The 16103-nt window shown below is 41.3% G+C and overlaps 1 protein-coding gene across 1 annotated transcript in view; it reads right to left on the reverse strand.

Moving 5' to 3' along the window:
* LOC116178303 (unconventional myosin-XV-like) overlaps nt 1-13590 on the reverse strand; it is a 58205-nt gene extending 44615 nt beyond the window's left edge. Inside the window, exons 1-8 of the mRNA XM_031497771.1 lie at nt 13574-13590; nt 12651-13059; nt 12375-12601; nt 12109-12327; nt 10608-12063; nt 7849-10561; nt 7346-7800; nt 7067-7300 (exon numbers count right to left, since the gene is read on the reverse strand). Coding sequence (XP_031353631.1) covers nt 7067-7300; nt 7346-7800; nt 7849-10561; nt 10608-12063; nt 12109-12327; nt 12375-12601; nt 12651-13059; nt 13574-13590 — 5730 coding nt within the window. The remainder of the gene's footprint in view (nt 1-7066; nt 7301-7345; nt 7801-7848; nt 10562-10607; nt 12064-12108; nt 12328-12374; nt 12602-12650; nt 13060-13573) is intronic.
* Between the last annotated feature and the right edge of the window lie 2513 nt (nt 13591-16103).

Raw genomic sequence — 16103 nt, forward strand, 5'->3', positions numbered from 1 at the left:
GGGAAAAATTACTTCGAGGGTAAGTAGCGCTGTATCTACAGCTCGAGGGTGCGACTCGAACTTTTAGAATACTGTTGGAGAGACTACGAAGGCGTGCTTCCCTAAGACGCGGTCTCCGGCGGCTTAGACACCTCGGGCAAACTGATCTTCATCGGGCAAGTTTTATTCGAAGGGATGCTGATTCCGGGTAAAATTTTCAGAAATGACAAGCGAATTTATATCGAATGGGCTGGTATGGAGAAAGCCGTGGAAGCGAATATTAAAGTATGCTCCACATTACCTTCAAGGGTACCTCAGTGCTTCTTTGTAGGTTTTGTGTAGCAGTCACGCCTACAAGTTCGACTGGCTCCAAACTAGTAACGCTAACTTTTACTTGCTGCACGACAAAATTCTGATCAAAGGAGGTTATGAGCCCAATTTCTTCACTTACATCGGAAGGATCAAGATAGGCGAAACGGTTAACATTGGTAAAGTAATATGCGCGTCGGACTGTTTGGGACTATACACGACGAAGAATGGATCGCTCAATCTTTATACGCATTTCCAAGTGTTGGCCTATAACCCTCTGATGGAACATGCCAATGTTATTTGGTAAAAAAATCAGGACCTAATCTGTGACAAATTTGAGTTGATATCTAATAAATAATATTGTCAATTGACATTTTCTGTGAGCTTCAATTGACATCATGTATATCAATCGTTAATTGGCGGATGCTATCGGTTGGCAACGGTGAATTGACGTTCGGGTCAATTGGTAATTGACCTTTAGTGTTAAATTAGTGGCAGATTGTGTCAATTGGCATGTGCACCTTTTCCAACAGCCTAAGTATTTTATTGTCATATTAGTACTTGATTGTATCCGTAAAAATCCAATATGGCGACTATAATAAGAAATAAGAAAGTAGTAACCAGTAGTAAACAAGAGTTTCAGAAGGTAGCTAAAAGAATCATCAAATCAGAATTACCTTCAAGAGAAAGTTTAGACAGAAACATAATACTTTTAACTGAGGTATATAGGTAATAGACAAATACAATTGTTTGCTCAGGTGGGGAATGTGCAGAATGAAGATCACAAAGTAGTCGTTAAGGAACAATTTTTATATTTTAGGGATAAAGCTTTTGCAATTATTCGATGCCCACATATTGTACCAAAAGGTTTATTAAAAATCTAGGCAGATAATAATGATATTGAGTTAAGAGTTCGGAAATTTGAAAACTGAGTCAATACCGTCTGTAAGTAACAAAATGGAGGATATTTAATACTCGATAGTTCTCAAATCTTATTCTGGTGATTCAGATAATCTAAATGCATTTTTAAATTTCTTAGATTTGGCAAAACGCATCACTACGACAGAAAATTTAAATTTATTTGTACAATTTATCAAAACCAGGTTAGAATTCTGGAAGAGCTTTGGAAGTCAGTCCTATACAAATGTGAATCCTATGAGGAAATTCGAAATGCATTAAAGGCCAACATTAAACCAGATTCTTCTGAGGTAATAAGTAGAAGCTTTTAGCATTAAGAACGTGGAAGGAACCTCGGATTCAAAAGCTGAATCAATGGTTGAAAAGTCTAGTAAAATCAAATTCTTGCTAGTGGCAATTCAACAGCCTCAAGGAAGTACTTGCAAAATTTGTAGTTGAAATTAGTGACTAGGAAACGGATGGATAAATTTTAGCGTAGGTATATAATAGAAATAGGTTCCACGGTACATCAATAAATCATTATAGAGGAAATTACTCTAGCTGCGGTACATCGGGAAATTTCTTTAGGGGAAATACACCAACAAATCGTTTCAGAGGAAATCAAATGACCGCACAACTTCAAACGTTTTTACCAGAATAATAGGTAGTACGGGTGGAGGTTACTCCCAAAATCCAAATATTAGGCTATATCTGAATTCGGAAAATGGGCAAAACCCAGGGCCGCACCCCCTGGGAGACAATTAAACCAACACAGAGATGTTAATATTTTTCACATGAATATCTTATTCAGATTATGTCAATTATTTACTCTCCGCAATCTCATTCGAATTTAAGTTTTCTAGTAGATACTCAGATGTTCATGAACCTAGCAGAGCAAGGTCAGTAGAATACAACAAACATATTGCATAGGTAATTAGGTGCTAATTAAGTGCCCTATTCCCGAATTAAATGCTCCTTTTTTTTTAATTATTACATGTTTTGCCAGGTTCATATGAACTCAGCAGAACACTACCTCAAAAAACCAAGAAAATGAAAAGTGAACTAACTATAATTAAGTGCTAATTAGATGCTAATTAAGTGCACTATTCCCGAATTAAATGCTCCTTTTTTTTTTAAATTATTACATGTTCTGCCACGTACATATGAACTCATCAGAGCATTACCTCAAAAAACCAAGGAAATAAAAATCGAACTAACTACAATTAGGTGCTAATTAAGTGCCCTATCGCCGAATTAAATGCTCCTTTTTTTAATTATTACATGTTCTGCTAGGTTCATAATTTAAAAAAAAAGGAGCATTTAATTCGGGACTTAATTAGCACCTAATTATCCAATATGTTTGATTGTGTTCTGCTGACCTTGCTCTGCTAGGTTAATGGACATGATACTCAGGCAGATATATCAGTTATTAAAAGTGGATCTATATATAACGGATAATAATACAGTTAATAAACGAAAATTACGTAAATATAAAAGAAATAACAGAGAACACTGTTACTGAACACTTTCGGTTAATTCTCATGCTTTTGAACATACATTTCAGGTAGTAGAGGAAATTTTCCCCATCCCAGCGGACGGAATTTTGGGTAAAGATTTTATAAAGAAATATTATTACACGATTATGAAACAATGATTTTTACAATAAAATTTCCATATTATGAAGTTAGCTTACCGATACCTCAAAGTCCAGATCAGGATGCAATAGTAATTCCACCCAGATGTGAAGTATTTAGATCTTTTAAACTTAAAGGTACTGATAAATAATAGTAGAATGTTAATTACAGAAGATATATACCCAAATTTGATATTTTGGCACAGAAACATCCAATTGAAAAGAGAAAGTTTGGTCGAAATTATCACAAGCAAATAACACTTCTAATTTGGGTAGAGTTAGGTTTATGAATTTGCAGATATATTTGCATTGGAGGAGGATACAGCTTCAGTCAATAATTAAAACTACGCCCCCAGTGTATATTAAAAATTATAGATTACCTTATTTTCATAAAAAAGAGATTAACAAACATATAGATAAAATGTTAAAATCTGGCATAATATAGCATAGTAGATCTGCATATAATTCCCCACTGATTTTAGTACCTCAGAAATCCACAAACGGTGAGAGGAAATGGAGGATGTGTATTGATTTTAGATTAATTAAAAAAAAATCAATTCCAGATAATTCCCATTACCACGTGTCGGTGTCGATGACGTGTTAGATAACCTGGGTAGAGCAATAGCTATTTGTATAACAAAGGATGAAAGTTAAAGATTCCCTCCCGCGTGTGAAGTTTAATGCCCGACACGAAGCGGAGGGCAGTAATCACACAAGGGAGGGATATGTATACTTTCCTCCAGAGTTATACATATGATTTTTTCTACTACCTCAACTTTAATTTAGCAAAGATAATTAATTTTTACGGTAAGATGACTGCTTGCCATCTAGTTACACTAAAAAATTTAGGATGTATCCATGGATGAGCTAATTAAATTGACATTGCATGATATTCAGGATAATGGAGACATATTAGTTGTGAAAATACCCGATAGCAAAACAAAAATGCAAAGAACATTTGTAGTCACTAACGAAACCATTAATGGAACAAGTGTACATGGAATTTATGGAAAATATGTTTCATTGCGCTCTGTTAAAGCTAAACATACAAGATTTTTTGTTAATTACGTAAAAGGGAAGTGCACCATCCAAGTCATAGGAAAAAAAATTGCCATAAAATACCATATAAAATTGCAAAGTACCTCGAGCTACCAGATGCAGAAGGTTATACTGGGCATAGTTTTCGGCGCACCTCCGCGTTGGTTGATGCTGGAGGAGATTTATCGAGTTTAAAGAGACACGGAGGATGACGCTCTACCAACGTAGCCGAGGGCTATTTAGAAGAATCAATCGTAAAAAAAGTAAAGTTTCTAACCAAATTATAAGTATGCGGAATGCCCTCCACAAAAGTTTCTGGAGAACATCAAATGAACTCTAAGAACATTGAAAGTACAGGTTTCAATGTTAATCAATCTTTCTCACCTTTTTCTGCTAACATTACTTTCAACAATGTTACTAATTGCACCTTTAAGTTCAATTCTTCTACTAGCACTGAGAATAATAAGTATATATAAAGTTAGTTGTATAATTGAAGGATATTTTGTTTACTTATAAGCTTACGTATATATGGAGTTGAGGGAGGAAAAACTTAGGGAGGAAAAGTGCAGCTTTCGACCCTCAAAACGGGGCGAGAAATGATATTTTCTTAAGAGGTAGTAGGAAAAAGATTTTTCAATCTTAGATTCATTTTCAGCATTTCATCAAGTCAAGTTACATCCAGATTCTCGAAATATTACTTCATTTAGTACAGATCAAGGTAGTTTTCAGTATACAGTTTTGGAATTACTAATGTTGCTCCTAATTCTTTTCAGAGCGAATGATGTCGATTGTTTATTCTGGTTTACCACCGGCTATCTTGTTTTTTAAACTTAGATGATTTAATGATGATTTGAATTCATCGCAATTAAGATTTGCGTACCCATCTGTTATACATTTTGACATTTATGTCAATTTTTCTCTACAAATTTGGAGATGCAACGGTCCATTCAAAAATTCATATGGTATAATTGAGTGCTCATATAATTGAATTATAATCGGATCCTTAAAGTCTATACGCAATTTTTTGAGTGACTGCTGAAAGTTTTGAAAAAGTTTCTAAGATTGCTACGATTTTTGTAAATTAGCAATCAAAAAATGTAAAAAGCTTCAGTTTTTCATATTGCAACTACTATTTCTGATAGCAGAAATGAATGTATGTAGGTTTGAATTTTAGGAACACTTTTATTAAAATTCTGTATACCAGTAGTTTTTGAGTTATTGGCCTTTTATTATTCTCACCATAAATAACAAACAAATCAAAAACAACTCAATGCGGATGCGTAGAATCCAAAACAATTCGTACTTTTTCGATCAGACTTCTCAATCAAAAGTTATAGACCAATTTCGAAAGAAAATTCAAAGGGCTGTAACTTTTGAACTAATAGCCCAATCTTGGAACTGTTTGAAATTATGGATTCTACAGGCCACGTTCTATAAGAAAAATTTATTTCCGGGACGATCCATAGTGAAAATTGGACGTACTGACATTTCAAATGAAACGATTTCTTCCAAAGCCTATACCACATCTAACAAAAGAATATGAATATTTCTTTCAAGAAATTTCAATAATTCAAAAACTAGCGGATATAGCATACAGAATGTCAAAGTTAATTTTTGGTAAACAAATAGGTATCATTATTTGATTTTCTTTAAAGGTAATCCTGTTGAACCTATTTACAATGTAAAAACATTTGCGAAAGAAGTTAAATACAGATTACAATTAGCTCATAAGAAAATTCAAGATTATTTGAATTTCAATAAATTAAAAACCAAAATGTATTACGCCAACAAAATCTCGAACAAAATTAACAAAATTTGTTAAAGCATTACTTGTAAATGATAGCAATAAGCAATGTATAAAGGTTCATACATTGTTAAAGAAATTTACGACCTTAAAGTTTTAATTTTTAATCCATGTAACAATAATACTAGTTTGGTTCATAAGAATAGGATTAGGAAATATTTTGTACCTATAGGAATCTATTATTAATTATCACCCGCAATTCGCATTTTGGTAGATTTAGCTAAAAACCCTTCACAAAATATTTGGGGCACTTTTCATAGCTCGGGCTTCTATTGGCGGCACGAGAAAGAGAGACCGCCATTCGAGATTTAAGAAACTTTAAACCGCGTGACAAAATTCGCAGCAGAAGATACCTTTTGGGTGCCCGAAGTCAAGTACCCCTCGAAGACGGGCGCCTTGCAAAAGGTGGTTAATTTCGGCACTGGGAAAAAACAAAATTCCGCCACGCAGGAGTCGTGCGCGTTTACAAGATCTCTCCGACGACACCAATTTGAAAACTGTGGAAGAAAAAAAACTGAAAAATCTCTAGATTAGCACACCACGCTCGGGATGGCGCCCAGATGTCGCCGACACCACATCAAGTAGCATCGTCCCTAAAGTTGTTAATTACACGACCCGGTAGGTACATGTACAGTATGTACACTCCTCGCCTTTCTACAAGCGTTCTTCTACTCGCCCGCATTTGCCCCCAGCCAGCCAGCCTGCCAGCCGGCCAAAGTGAGATTAAAAGCTACATTTTTCCAAATAAATTTTCAAAAATTAATAAAATAAATATTGTCATGGTCAAAATCAAACACCCCGTTTCCGAAATAGACAAACTAAAATCTATCAGTGCAAATTCATTTAGTGACGTGCGATAAAAATGGGAATGTACCCTCCCCTATTTATTTTCTTAATTTCTTTTTTAGGGAGGTGAAATGGAATAAAGTATAATATACAGTTCTATTTGAAGGTTAGGGCCTAAAATAAATAAATTATGTAACGGAGGAATTTGTGCTTACATAGGCAAATGAAGTCAAAAACGAATGATATATAGCGCTCCATTATTTTAATGTTGGAGGGCTAAAATCGTAAAGGTAGGTATCCCCCAAATTTTTATTTTTTCAGAATCTGTTTTTAGGGAAATGCGAAATGAGAAATGCAAACAAATGAAGTATATTGCGTTCAATTAATTTAATGTTGAGTGGTCAAACAAAATCGTGAAGTTGCCCCCCCCCCCTCCATAGTATTTTCCCAAGTAAATTCGTCACCAGATATTTGAGGTTAATGCGAATTTTTCGAAGCTGAATATCGTTGGGGCGCCGAAAATATTGAAATTTGTCGCACACCGATTTCTTATTGGTCATTAGGAAAAAGCGAAATGCTCCCCTTCTAAACAGAGATAGAACAATACGTTAAAATCCTACCTTCCGATTTTCCGCGCAGAACTTATTGACCATCTCCGAAATCTGCTGGGCGCGAGACGTATGCAACGAGAACCTCCCCTGAGGTCCCTCGAAGTAAACGGTATTTGGCCTGGACGCTGAAAACTTCCTCAGATCTCCCAGCGCGACCGAAGTAATCACGTGAAGGTTACTGCCTTCCCTCCGCACCAAATGCACTCCCCAATGGGAGACGGCGAGCAGCTGCACGTCCGACAACTACAAACAGAACTTCACCACAAATTCTCAGTGGGGGGGTAGTACCTGCGCCGCTCCGGAAACGGGGAAGAATCTCGCAAAGTACAGCGGCCAGGTTCGCGCGAGCTCGACGATGCTCTTCTTGATGTGGGCGCGATGGGGCGAGTTCAAGTTTTCCGGTTTCACGCCGTAACCGGAAAGCATGTTCATGCCGGTTCTGCGATCCTCCTGGCTCAGCCGCAAGCAGGGCGTCGTCCCGTAAATGTCGGAAACGATTTGGCAGAACACCAAATGCAAAGCGGCGGGAGGTCCCAGTGACTCTCCCGGTAAGAAGACCTCCTTACGTATACGCAGTGACCACGGAACGCGATTGTACGCAACGTAACCGTTAGGTCCCGGTGGCAGGGGACGATTTTGAGACTTGGGGGAGTGCTGACTGTCCGAGCCGATGCTGAGCGGAACTGGGGACTTCGACAGTGGAGGCGTCTGTATCGGTTGCATAAACTCCGGCCAGTCGGAAGCTGGAAGCACATCTGTAACTCGGTGAAAGTCAAACGTAACCAACTTACATTCGAGCTTTTCGGTCTTTTCGGTGTTGATCGTGGAGACGGAATGCTTCTTCTCCCGTTCTTTTGCGACCTTATTCATTTGGTGCGTTCTGAAGGTGGGCCTTTCCGTCGGTTCGTGGTCCTTGGCCTGCGCCTTGGGCTTAGGTTCGTCGTCCCAGTGCTCGTTCATTGCCGCGACCATGCTTCGTCGCGTTACGTTCTGTTCCATTTTTATAATTTCGCTTTGATCCCAGCTGTCTTTGCGATTTGCGTGGTCAAACTTTGCCCAGTTGCTCGCGCCGTCGTCTTGAGTGTCTTGGGTTAGCGAACTTTGTATGTCCCAGTTCGCGCTGAACGAATTTCGTTTGGAATTGCTCTGCTCGACGAGGTTCTGATGGACTCCGAACGTGTCGCGTTCTTGACGTTGAGCCATGAAAGAATCGCGAAAGGGTTCGGGTTGGGGCGGGGGTTGCTGCGGGCGTACGGGCGGGGGAGGCGCGGGCACTGATGGTACTGGCGGTATTGAGCTGGGACTTATGGGGATTGGGGGCGGAGGTGATCGCCAATTCGAGCCCGGCCAGTTTGTCGGGGATTTCGTTTCGGGGCTCGATGAACTACTCTTCTGCAAACTATCAACGGAGTCGCCCCATCTACCCGTCAACTGCTGTTCCAGCATCATTTTTCTGGTATCCTCAAGTTTATTAACCACTCGAGCCGGTTGGTCAACTTTGCTGCTGGTGGAGCGCACGGAGTGGTTTGCTGTAACCTGCTCTAACCTCTGGCGCATCTCGGAGCTTAGCTTCAGCTTGCCTACGCTTCCCGGGGAGGGGCGATTGACACCAATTTCAAAACTGCGCCGACTACTTCTCTTGGTGGTTTTCTCGGGTTCGCGGACGATGGGCTCGAAATCGAGCTCCTCCCATTCGGAAGATGACTGTTGGACTACCGTGATGGAACTTTGTTGGGAGTAACCATTAACGACGCAGATCTGTTCCTTGTTCGGTGTGATTTTTCTTTGATTCTGCCGCAGTTTGAATTGCATGAAGTCTTCGCCGGCTTCTGGATTGCTGCCATCTTTAGGAGGTGGCCATCGCCATTTCCCAATGCGAACAGTTTTCGCTCTTCCGTAGGGATCCATGAACGGTCTACTTTCGGACGGATCGCTCGGGTCTATCGGCGGCGGCATTGGGGGAGGCGGAGGCACACCGCTTCGGCTAACACTCATGGTGGACTCTACACTTTGCTTCCGTAGCTTCAAGTCAATCATTGAGTTATTGCTGGGCGAACTGCTTTTTCGACTGATGTTGCTGGTTTTGAAGCTGCTCTTACGGTCTGGACTTCGAGAGCTTTTCGCCGCGGTGCCGTCGACAGCTTTACCATCTGGGACACTCTGCTGCGTCAGCAACTGTTGTAGGGCTTGGTTTTGGGCGAGCAGCTGTTGCTGAATCTGAATATTTTGAGCCATGGCGGACTGAAGAAACGCCCGCTGCAGGTTCTGTTGGTATCCTGCGATATCGGCGTTTGGTGGAATGTTATACATCGGCATGAATCCGTCCTGCCCCGTTCCCAGAACCGGCATTATCATAGGCTGTGGGCTGACAAGGGGCGCGGGGATCGCTGAGAAGTTATATCCAGAAGTGCTAGATTGCTGATGGGCTGTACCACCACCCTTGATGCTATCCACCAAATTGTGCTTTTCCGCTAGATTTTTTAGGCTATCATTGATGAAGATTGGACGAAATAGGTCGCTAATGTAATCGTCAACGCTACCATCGTTTTGCTTCGCGTCGTCACTACGCGTTATGCTTTCCACTTCTTTATCAAGCACGATGCTGCTGTCTTGGCTGGTTGTACGGCTTCTCTCACCCCCACCTTTAATTTTACTCACTAAAAACTGCGAATCGGACATGTCTACTGTAGCTGTTCCAACAGGTTCCATCAACTGACTTAGAAACTGATCGAACGCGTCAATTGGGTTTTCTACCTCGCCACCGCCCTTGATGCTCGCGGCCAACGAGCGAGCGTCGCTGAGCTCATCCAAGTTCCCATCCAAAACCGGACTGAACAGCTCGTCCAGGAACTGATCAACGTCAGAAGCTTGACTCGGTACCCGTACCCGCCTCACGTGACTTGCCAAACTGGGCGTCTCACTGGTATCCGACATGGCCGAGCTTCGAACCGCAAACTCGGACCTTTCAATTTGCGCCCTGCTCGAGTGCGACCCGGGCGGCGCCTTCTTTCCGGCGTACTGCGACTTGATGTAACGCGGCCCCTCCTTCTGGGAGGTAGCGATGCTAGAAATGTCCGGGTATTCGAAGTCCATTGCGTCCTTTTGCATGTACGCGTTATTGGTTAACACAGGTTTAATGGGGGCCAACTGCTCCACCGAGTGGTACCGGTCGTTGAGTACCGACTGGCTGAGACCCAAGGTGATGAGGGGAGTGCTGGGCTCGGGCTCGCTCAGCAGATTGTCTAGGCTTCGCGATCTGACCTTTTCAATGTCGAAGTATCTTTCGTTAAGTGCGGAGGTGCGAGATAAGGCTTCTCGCGATGATTTGCGCGTCGGGCTCTCAGAGATCACCAACGATGCCCGCTGAGAGGAATACTCTTGACTAGACGATGATTTTCTGGAACCGACGTGATCAGTTGGTGACGGATTGCTGTGGTGTGGCGAGGAATGGCGCGAGGTTTCCTGGGCCATTTTGCTCGAGGCCGGTGGTTCCGGTGGTGGTACCTAAACAAAGTCAATATTACAACACTGGGGGATATCGGAGTATTACCTGTGGACGAACAGGACTAGGCGCGTGGTCAATCTCGACGGGATGGTGTTGGCGCACTCCCACCTTAAGAAGCTGCGATCTATGAATCGGGAATGAGGGACACATTTCAAGCTCGGACACTAAGTCAAACACGTAGTCCAAACCGTTGCTGTCGGTTGTAACGCCAGCATCGTCAATTACAACGGTCCAGCCGTTCATGGGCAAGCCCAAAGTGTTCAAAGCTATTCCGGCAGCTTCTTCGCATGTTGTCCACGAGTCCACGTTAATTGTTGACGACGTACTGTCCGAAAACAGTAGAGGAAATGCCATGTTCGTCTTCTGGCGCGTGCTTCTCCATTCCAACAGCGAAGGGGGCAAGGATCTCGAATACGGAACCTTTTGCAACCCCCTCAGCACCATCCGCTGCAAGCTCTCCTTGTATCTTGGTGGGGCCGAATCGGTGATATATTTAAGAAGGTACTTGCTAAGCGGGGGACTTGGTTGGAAGCAGCACAGACAATGAGCCATGAGCTGCCAAATCCTGTCGGAGTTTTCGTTTTTGTACGCCTGATTGCAAAGTTGCACGAGCAGCTCGTCACGCAAGCCTCGAGAACTGAGACCCTTGTGAACGATGTAATCGGCGAGCGCTCGCTCTTTGGCGCCGGTCAGCTGACCATCATTCGTCCATCGCAAAATTAGCTTGAAGAGCGCGACCGAGTCTTGAAAGTCTTGGTCGCGGGCAGCCGCCTTAGACAGAAACGGGGCGCTGATCGGCTCGCGCCGGTACCCGAAGTCGGCCCCCTTGAAGTAGACCGAGCTAAATTTGTTAAACTCGAATTGGTTGAGGTCGGAAGGTAAGTTGATCGGGGACGGACGTCCGTGGACGTTGCCGGATACTTTGATTAAATTGCGCTCGGTGTGCGGAGGAGTGTACTCTTCCAACTTGGAGAAAATGAAGGCCAACTCCGCTGGGATTTCCAAGTGATGAACGGCCGCTGCTCTGGTATTACGTTGATTTTCCCTAAGCATCTTCTGCTTGGCACGCTCTTGAGCTTGCCTCTCCGCTTCTAACCGTTTCTTCAGCTCCGCCTTTCGAGCTGCGTAACGCCGCCGCTCCATTCGGCCTCGGTGGAGCGCTTGCGCCTTGATCACCCCAGTCTTTAACGTCTTGTACAATTTCCTTTGCCTATACCCCTTCCAATTACGCTGTAAAACTATAGCGCTACGTTTCACGGATTGGAAATTCTTCCTCGCCAAATATCCGCGAATGTTCTTCTGAATCATTAGCGCCGCCCCGCGCAGTTGGTCAGTGCGTGTCATCTCCAAACGTCTCAAAAGGCTTTCACGGAGGAATACCCTCGACGCACCCAGTTGGTAATCAGGACCTACTGTACCAGTCGGAGGCATTTGGTCTAAAACTGTTCGGCACAAATCTCTGTAAGGGCCCCCGCGTTGTAAACCAATGGGTAGTAGGTACCTGAAGGTCAAACTATAACTTGCCATACCCACGGAGGGTTTTTACCTGTAACGATCGACAAACTCCTGAAACTTCATCCTAACAGGATAACCCGCTTGCCTGATGTGAATCGTTTCGAGCATCCCCGAGTAGCGCAGCTGCTCGATTACCACCGGCATGTCAAACTTCATGGGGCTTTTATCGTTGTTGGGTTTAATACAGCGAACAAACCACGGCTGACATCGAGCCATCGACTCGAGGAGTTGATGCAAGCTATCCCCGAACCTGCGCAAGACGGTTATCATCAGACATGAGAGTAAGTGGTAGCTCACCGAGCAGCGACGGTTGGTGTGCGCGGCTTCATTGTAACAAAGCGCCCATTTGCCCCCTTCGGAAGAGTACGCATTTGCGCCTGGTTCAGCAGCGGGCGTGCAATGGCGCTAACCAAAGGTTCCTTGCTCGACGCCAGCAACTCGACAATCTCAGGCCTTAGAACGTCCCGGTTCTTGTCTAGGAAACCTTCCACGGAATACCACACTTGCCCCGCGAAGTGGCGAATCTGCAACAGACCTTTAGAAGACAGTCCGAAGTAAGCCGCGCACGCTTACGGCAAACTCTCGGCCTCCAACTCGTGGCCTGCAGTAAAACTCGTTCAGCGCGTGATTATAGTGACACTTCTCCAAGAACGAGTGATCGGACGCCTTCGGAAAGTTACTTTCGTCGTCTAACAAATGAAGGATCCCCACCGGTTTCTTGCCCAAGAGATGAATGACCGGCGTGTTGTCGTTCCACGCGAGATTTGTCCACTCCAACTTCTCCCTCGCGTACTCCTGCTGCTCCAGCTTGAAGACGTGCTTGTTGAAGTGGAGCTGGAGCGATTCCGACGCGTAATTGATGCACAGCTGCTCGAAGGAGTTCTCCGCGAGGTTTTCAAAGCCGAAAATGTCAAGAAGGGATATTCGCGAGGCATCGTGGAGGCCACCGCGTTGTACTATTGAATTGACTCGTGTTACTAACCTGAAAGCAACGAAATATTGATTGATTTGTGCTCGAACCAACGGTGTGCTGGTGCCGGAATGCGCTCTCTGGTTTTGTCGGTAAAAAACATTTTTTTTGGGTTAAATTTACACCAAAATAAAAAAAATCATATCACTAGCATCCTTTGACTTCGCAAATGTTCAAGAAAAATGCATAAGGAGGCCCGTCGATATTGAATTCTTCTGGTAACGGAAAGTTCTCTTGGTTAAAATGGGCTCAATTTCGGTAGCTAATTTCACTTGTAAATGGAAATTTACCTAGAAGATTTTGATCTGTGTACGTAACTACGTTTACTGAACTTTATTACCGTTTATAATTCTTAGAAACTCCTCAGTAAGCACTTACTCCAAATTGTGGTTATAATTATAATCTGCCAATTGAACTGAATTTATAATTGAAACTATCGACAGTTTTAGTTACAATTTCGCCACTCTTATGTACTATTTAATTAAACGTCGCATGCGATTTTCTTAACAGAACAGTGGCAACTCACCCTGTCCCCGTATTCATAACTCCGCACCCCAAGTGTGCTGTAAGTGATATAATTTTAATAACTTGAAAAATTGAGCAAGCCTAAAGCATACGGAAATTTATTATTCAAGGGCGGTTTAAGGGTTGTTTATACATTATTTAAACATAATCTATCAACGAAATAAAAATGTTCACTGTATTACGAAATTTACAACCCCCGCATTATAAGTATGCTGCAAGTGATAGTTTTAATAACTTTAATAATTGAGAAAGCCTAAAGCATACGGAAATTTATTATTCAAAGGCAGTTTAAGGGTTGTTTATACATTATTTAAACATAATCGACCATAAAAATAAAAATGTTCACTGTACTACGAAAGTTATAACTCCCGCACCCTAAGTATGTTATAAGTGATAGTTTTAATAAATAACTTGAAAAATTGAGAAAGCCTAAAGCATACGGAAATTTATTATTCAAGGGCAGTTTAAGGGTTGTTATTTAAACATAATCTATCAACGAAATAAAAATGTTCACTGTACTACGAAAGTTACAACCCCCGCACCCTAAGTATGTTGTAAGTGATAGTTTTAATAACTTGAAAAATTGAGAAAGCCTAAAGCATACGGAAATTTATTATTCAAGGGCAGTTTAATTAAAAAAATTTTACACTCACTACCCCTTCAAAATCTTCACCCTATGACCTTAACAAATTTTTTTTCGCACAGAACAGATTATTATGAGTAGAAAATCCTTACAAAAACTGGTTTGTGTACGATAAACGGTTCCGGAGATATTCGCCAAAATCAAATTTTTTTCAATTTCAACACCCTGTATCTGGAAAATGTTGCATTTTAGAGGGTAGGTTAATACATTTTTTTTTAATTTTTTGACGAGCTATCACATCCTGAAGTCTTGCGCATATATTATGAAACACCCTGCATATCCTCATATACAATAAGAGTAACATTTGTCGTACATAAAAAATTCTTGTTTCTTTAAGTGATTATCTTGAATTGGTTCAAAATCAACCCTATAAATTTGAATTTAAGTACCAGCCCTCGCTATTTTGAAATGAATTATTTTTTTTTGAAGTTCTCCTTTACTTAATATTTTCATATACAATGAGAGGGGTGTAACTTTTGTCGTAGATAAAAAATTCTTGTTTCTTTAATTGACTATCTTTAAATGGTTCAAAAGCATCCCTATAAAATTGAATTTAAGTACCAGCCTCCGATATTTTGAAGTGACTTAATTTTTTTAGAAATTCTCTCTTACTTATTATCCTCATATACATGAGAGGGTGTAACTTTTGTCGTACATAAAAAATTATTGTTTCTTTAATTGATTATCTTTAAATGGTTCAAAAGCATCCATATAAATAGGGTGTATCTGTATAGGGTGCATAGGGGTAGAAAATGAGTCCCCCCTCCCCCACTATTTGCCGGAAATACACGTTTTGAAGCACCGGGAATCAAAATCGAACAAAACCTTCATTATGTCGGTCTGTCTGTACCAAGGTCCGTATATTCTCAATTCCGACTAAACGGTTGAACCGCTTGGGACCAAATTTGGTACACATATTGTTTTATGTTGTTTTTTTTTATTTCCCCCCGTACCCGAAAAGAGCGCAGGGCGCTTATATTACGTTCTTGTTAGGAACAATTGCGAAGATACCTTTAAATTAAAAGTTGAAAATAGGACACCCTGTACACTGTGGTTATAACCACCGGAATGTGTAATCATAAGAGTCATTAACAATCTCCACAATTGAGATCGATAAAGTTGGCACCCCCACTTTGCCCAAATCAAGTAAAAATATACCTATAATTTAGGACTAATTTAAACACTAATTTGTACCCAAATTAGATTTTTATTGTTTACGCAAATTGTACAATATTTAAACAATTTTATACTAACTAGAAATCCAGTTAGCACCCCATTTTTACCGATTGAAATTAGTCTTGAATTCATAGTTTTTTGATGCGATTAATAAAATTTCAATCCGAAAAAGTGGGGGTGCTAACTTTGAGTTCAAGTTAGCACCCCCCACCTCGGTTTTCCGGCAGAACCAAGCGAGTGCAAATTTTAATTTTGTAGGTACAAATTAGATTAATTAGTCCTAAATTATAGGCATATTTTTACTTGATTTAGGCAAAGTGGGGGTGCCAACTTTATTATTATCTTCAATTGGTAGAATATCGCTCAGATTCCATTGTTATAAAAAAATCTTTAATGGAAACCGTGTTTTGAGACTACTACTGGTATTTACGTACACTCCTATTTATCGCAATTTTGATAACGTGGTGTATAAACACTATCATTGTTCGAAAAAATCCAGAGCTGATAATTAGTTGTGCCTTTTTACATTGCGAAGGTAATGTGGATAACCAATACAGAAAAATATGAGACAGTCACGCCCTAATTTAATTCTAAGGTGGTATTTTGAAGAGGGTCCAGGTGCTTTTACCCTGACAGTAGTCGAGGGGCTTCGAATTCTATTCTACCGTGTGTGAAAACGTCTCCAAAAGTCAGTTTCTCGGCAATCATCAAG

The sequence above is a fragment of the Photinus pyralis genome, unplaced genomic scaffold (assembly GCF_008802855.1).
Source record: "Photinus pyralis isolate 1611_PpyrPB1 unplaced genomic scaffold, Ppyr1.3 Ppyr1.4_LG8, whole genome shotgun sequence".
Lineage (NCBI taxonomy): Eukaryota > Metazoa > Arthropoda > Insecta > Coleoptera > Lampyridae > Photinus > Photinus pyralis.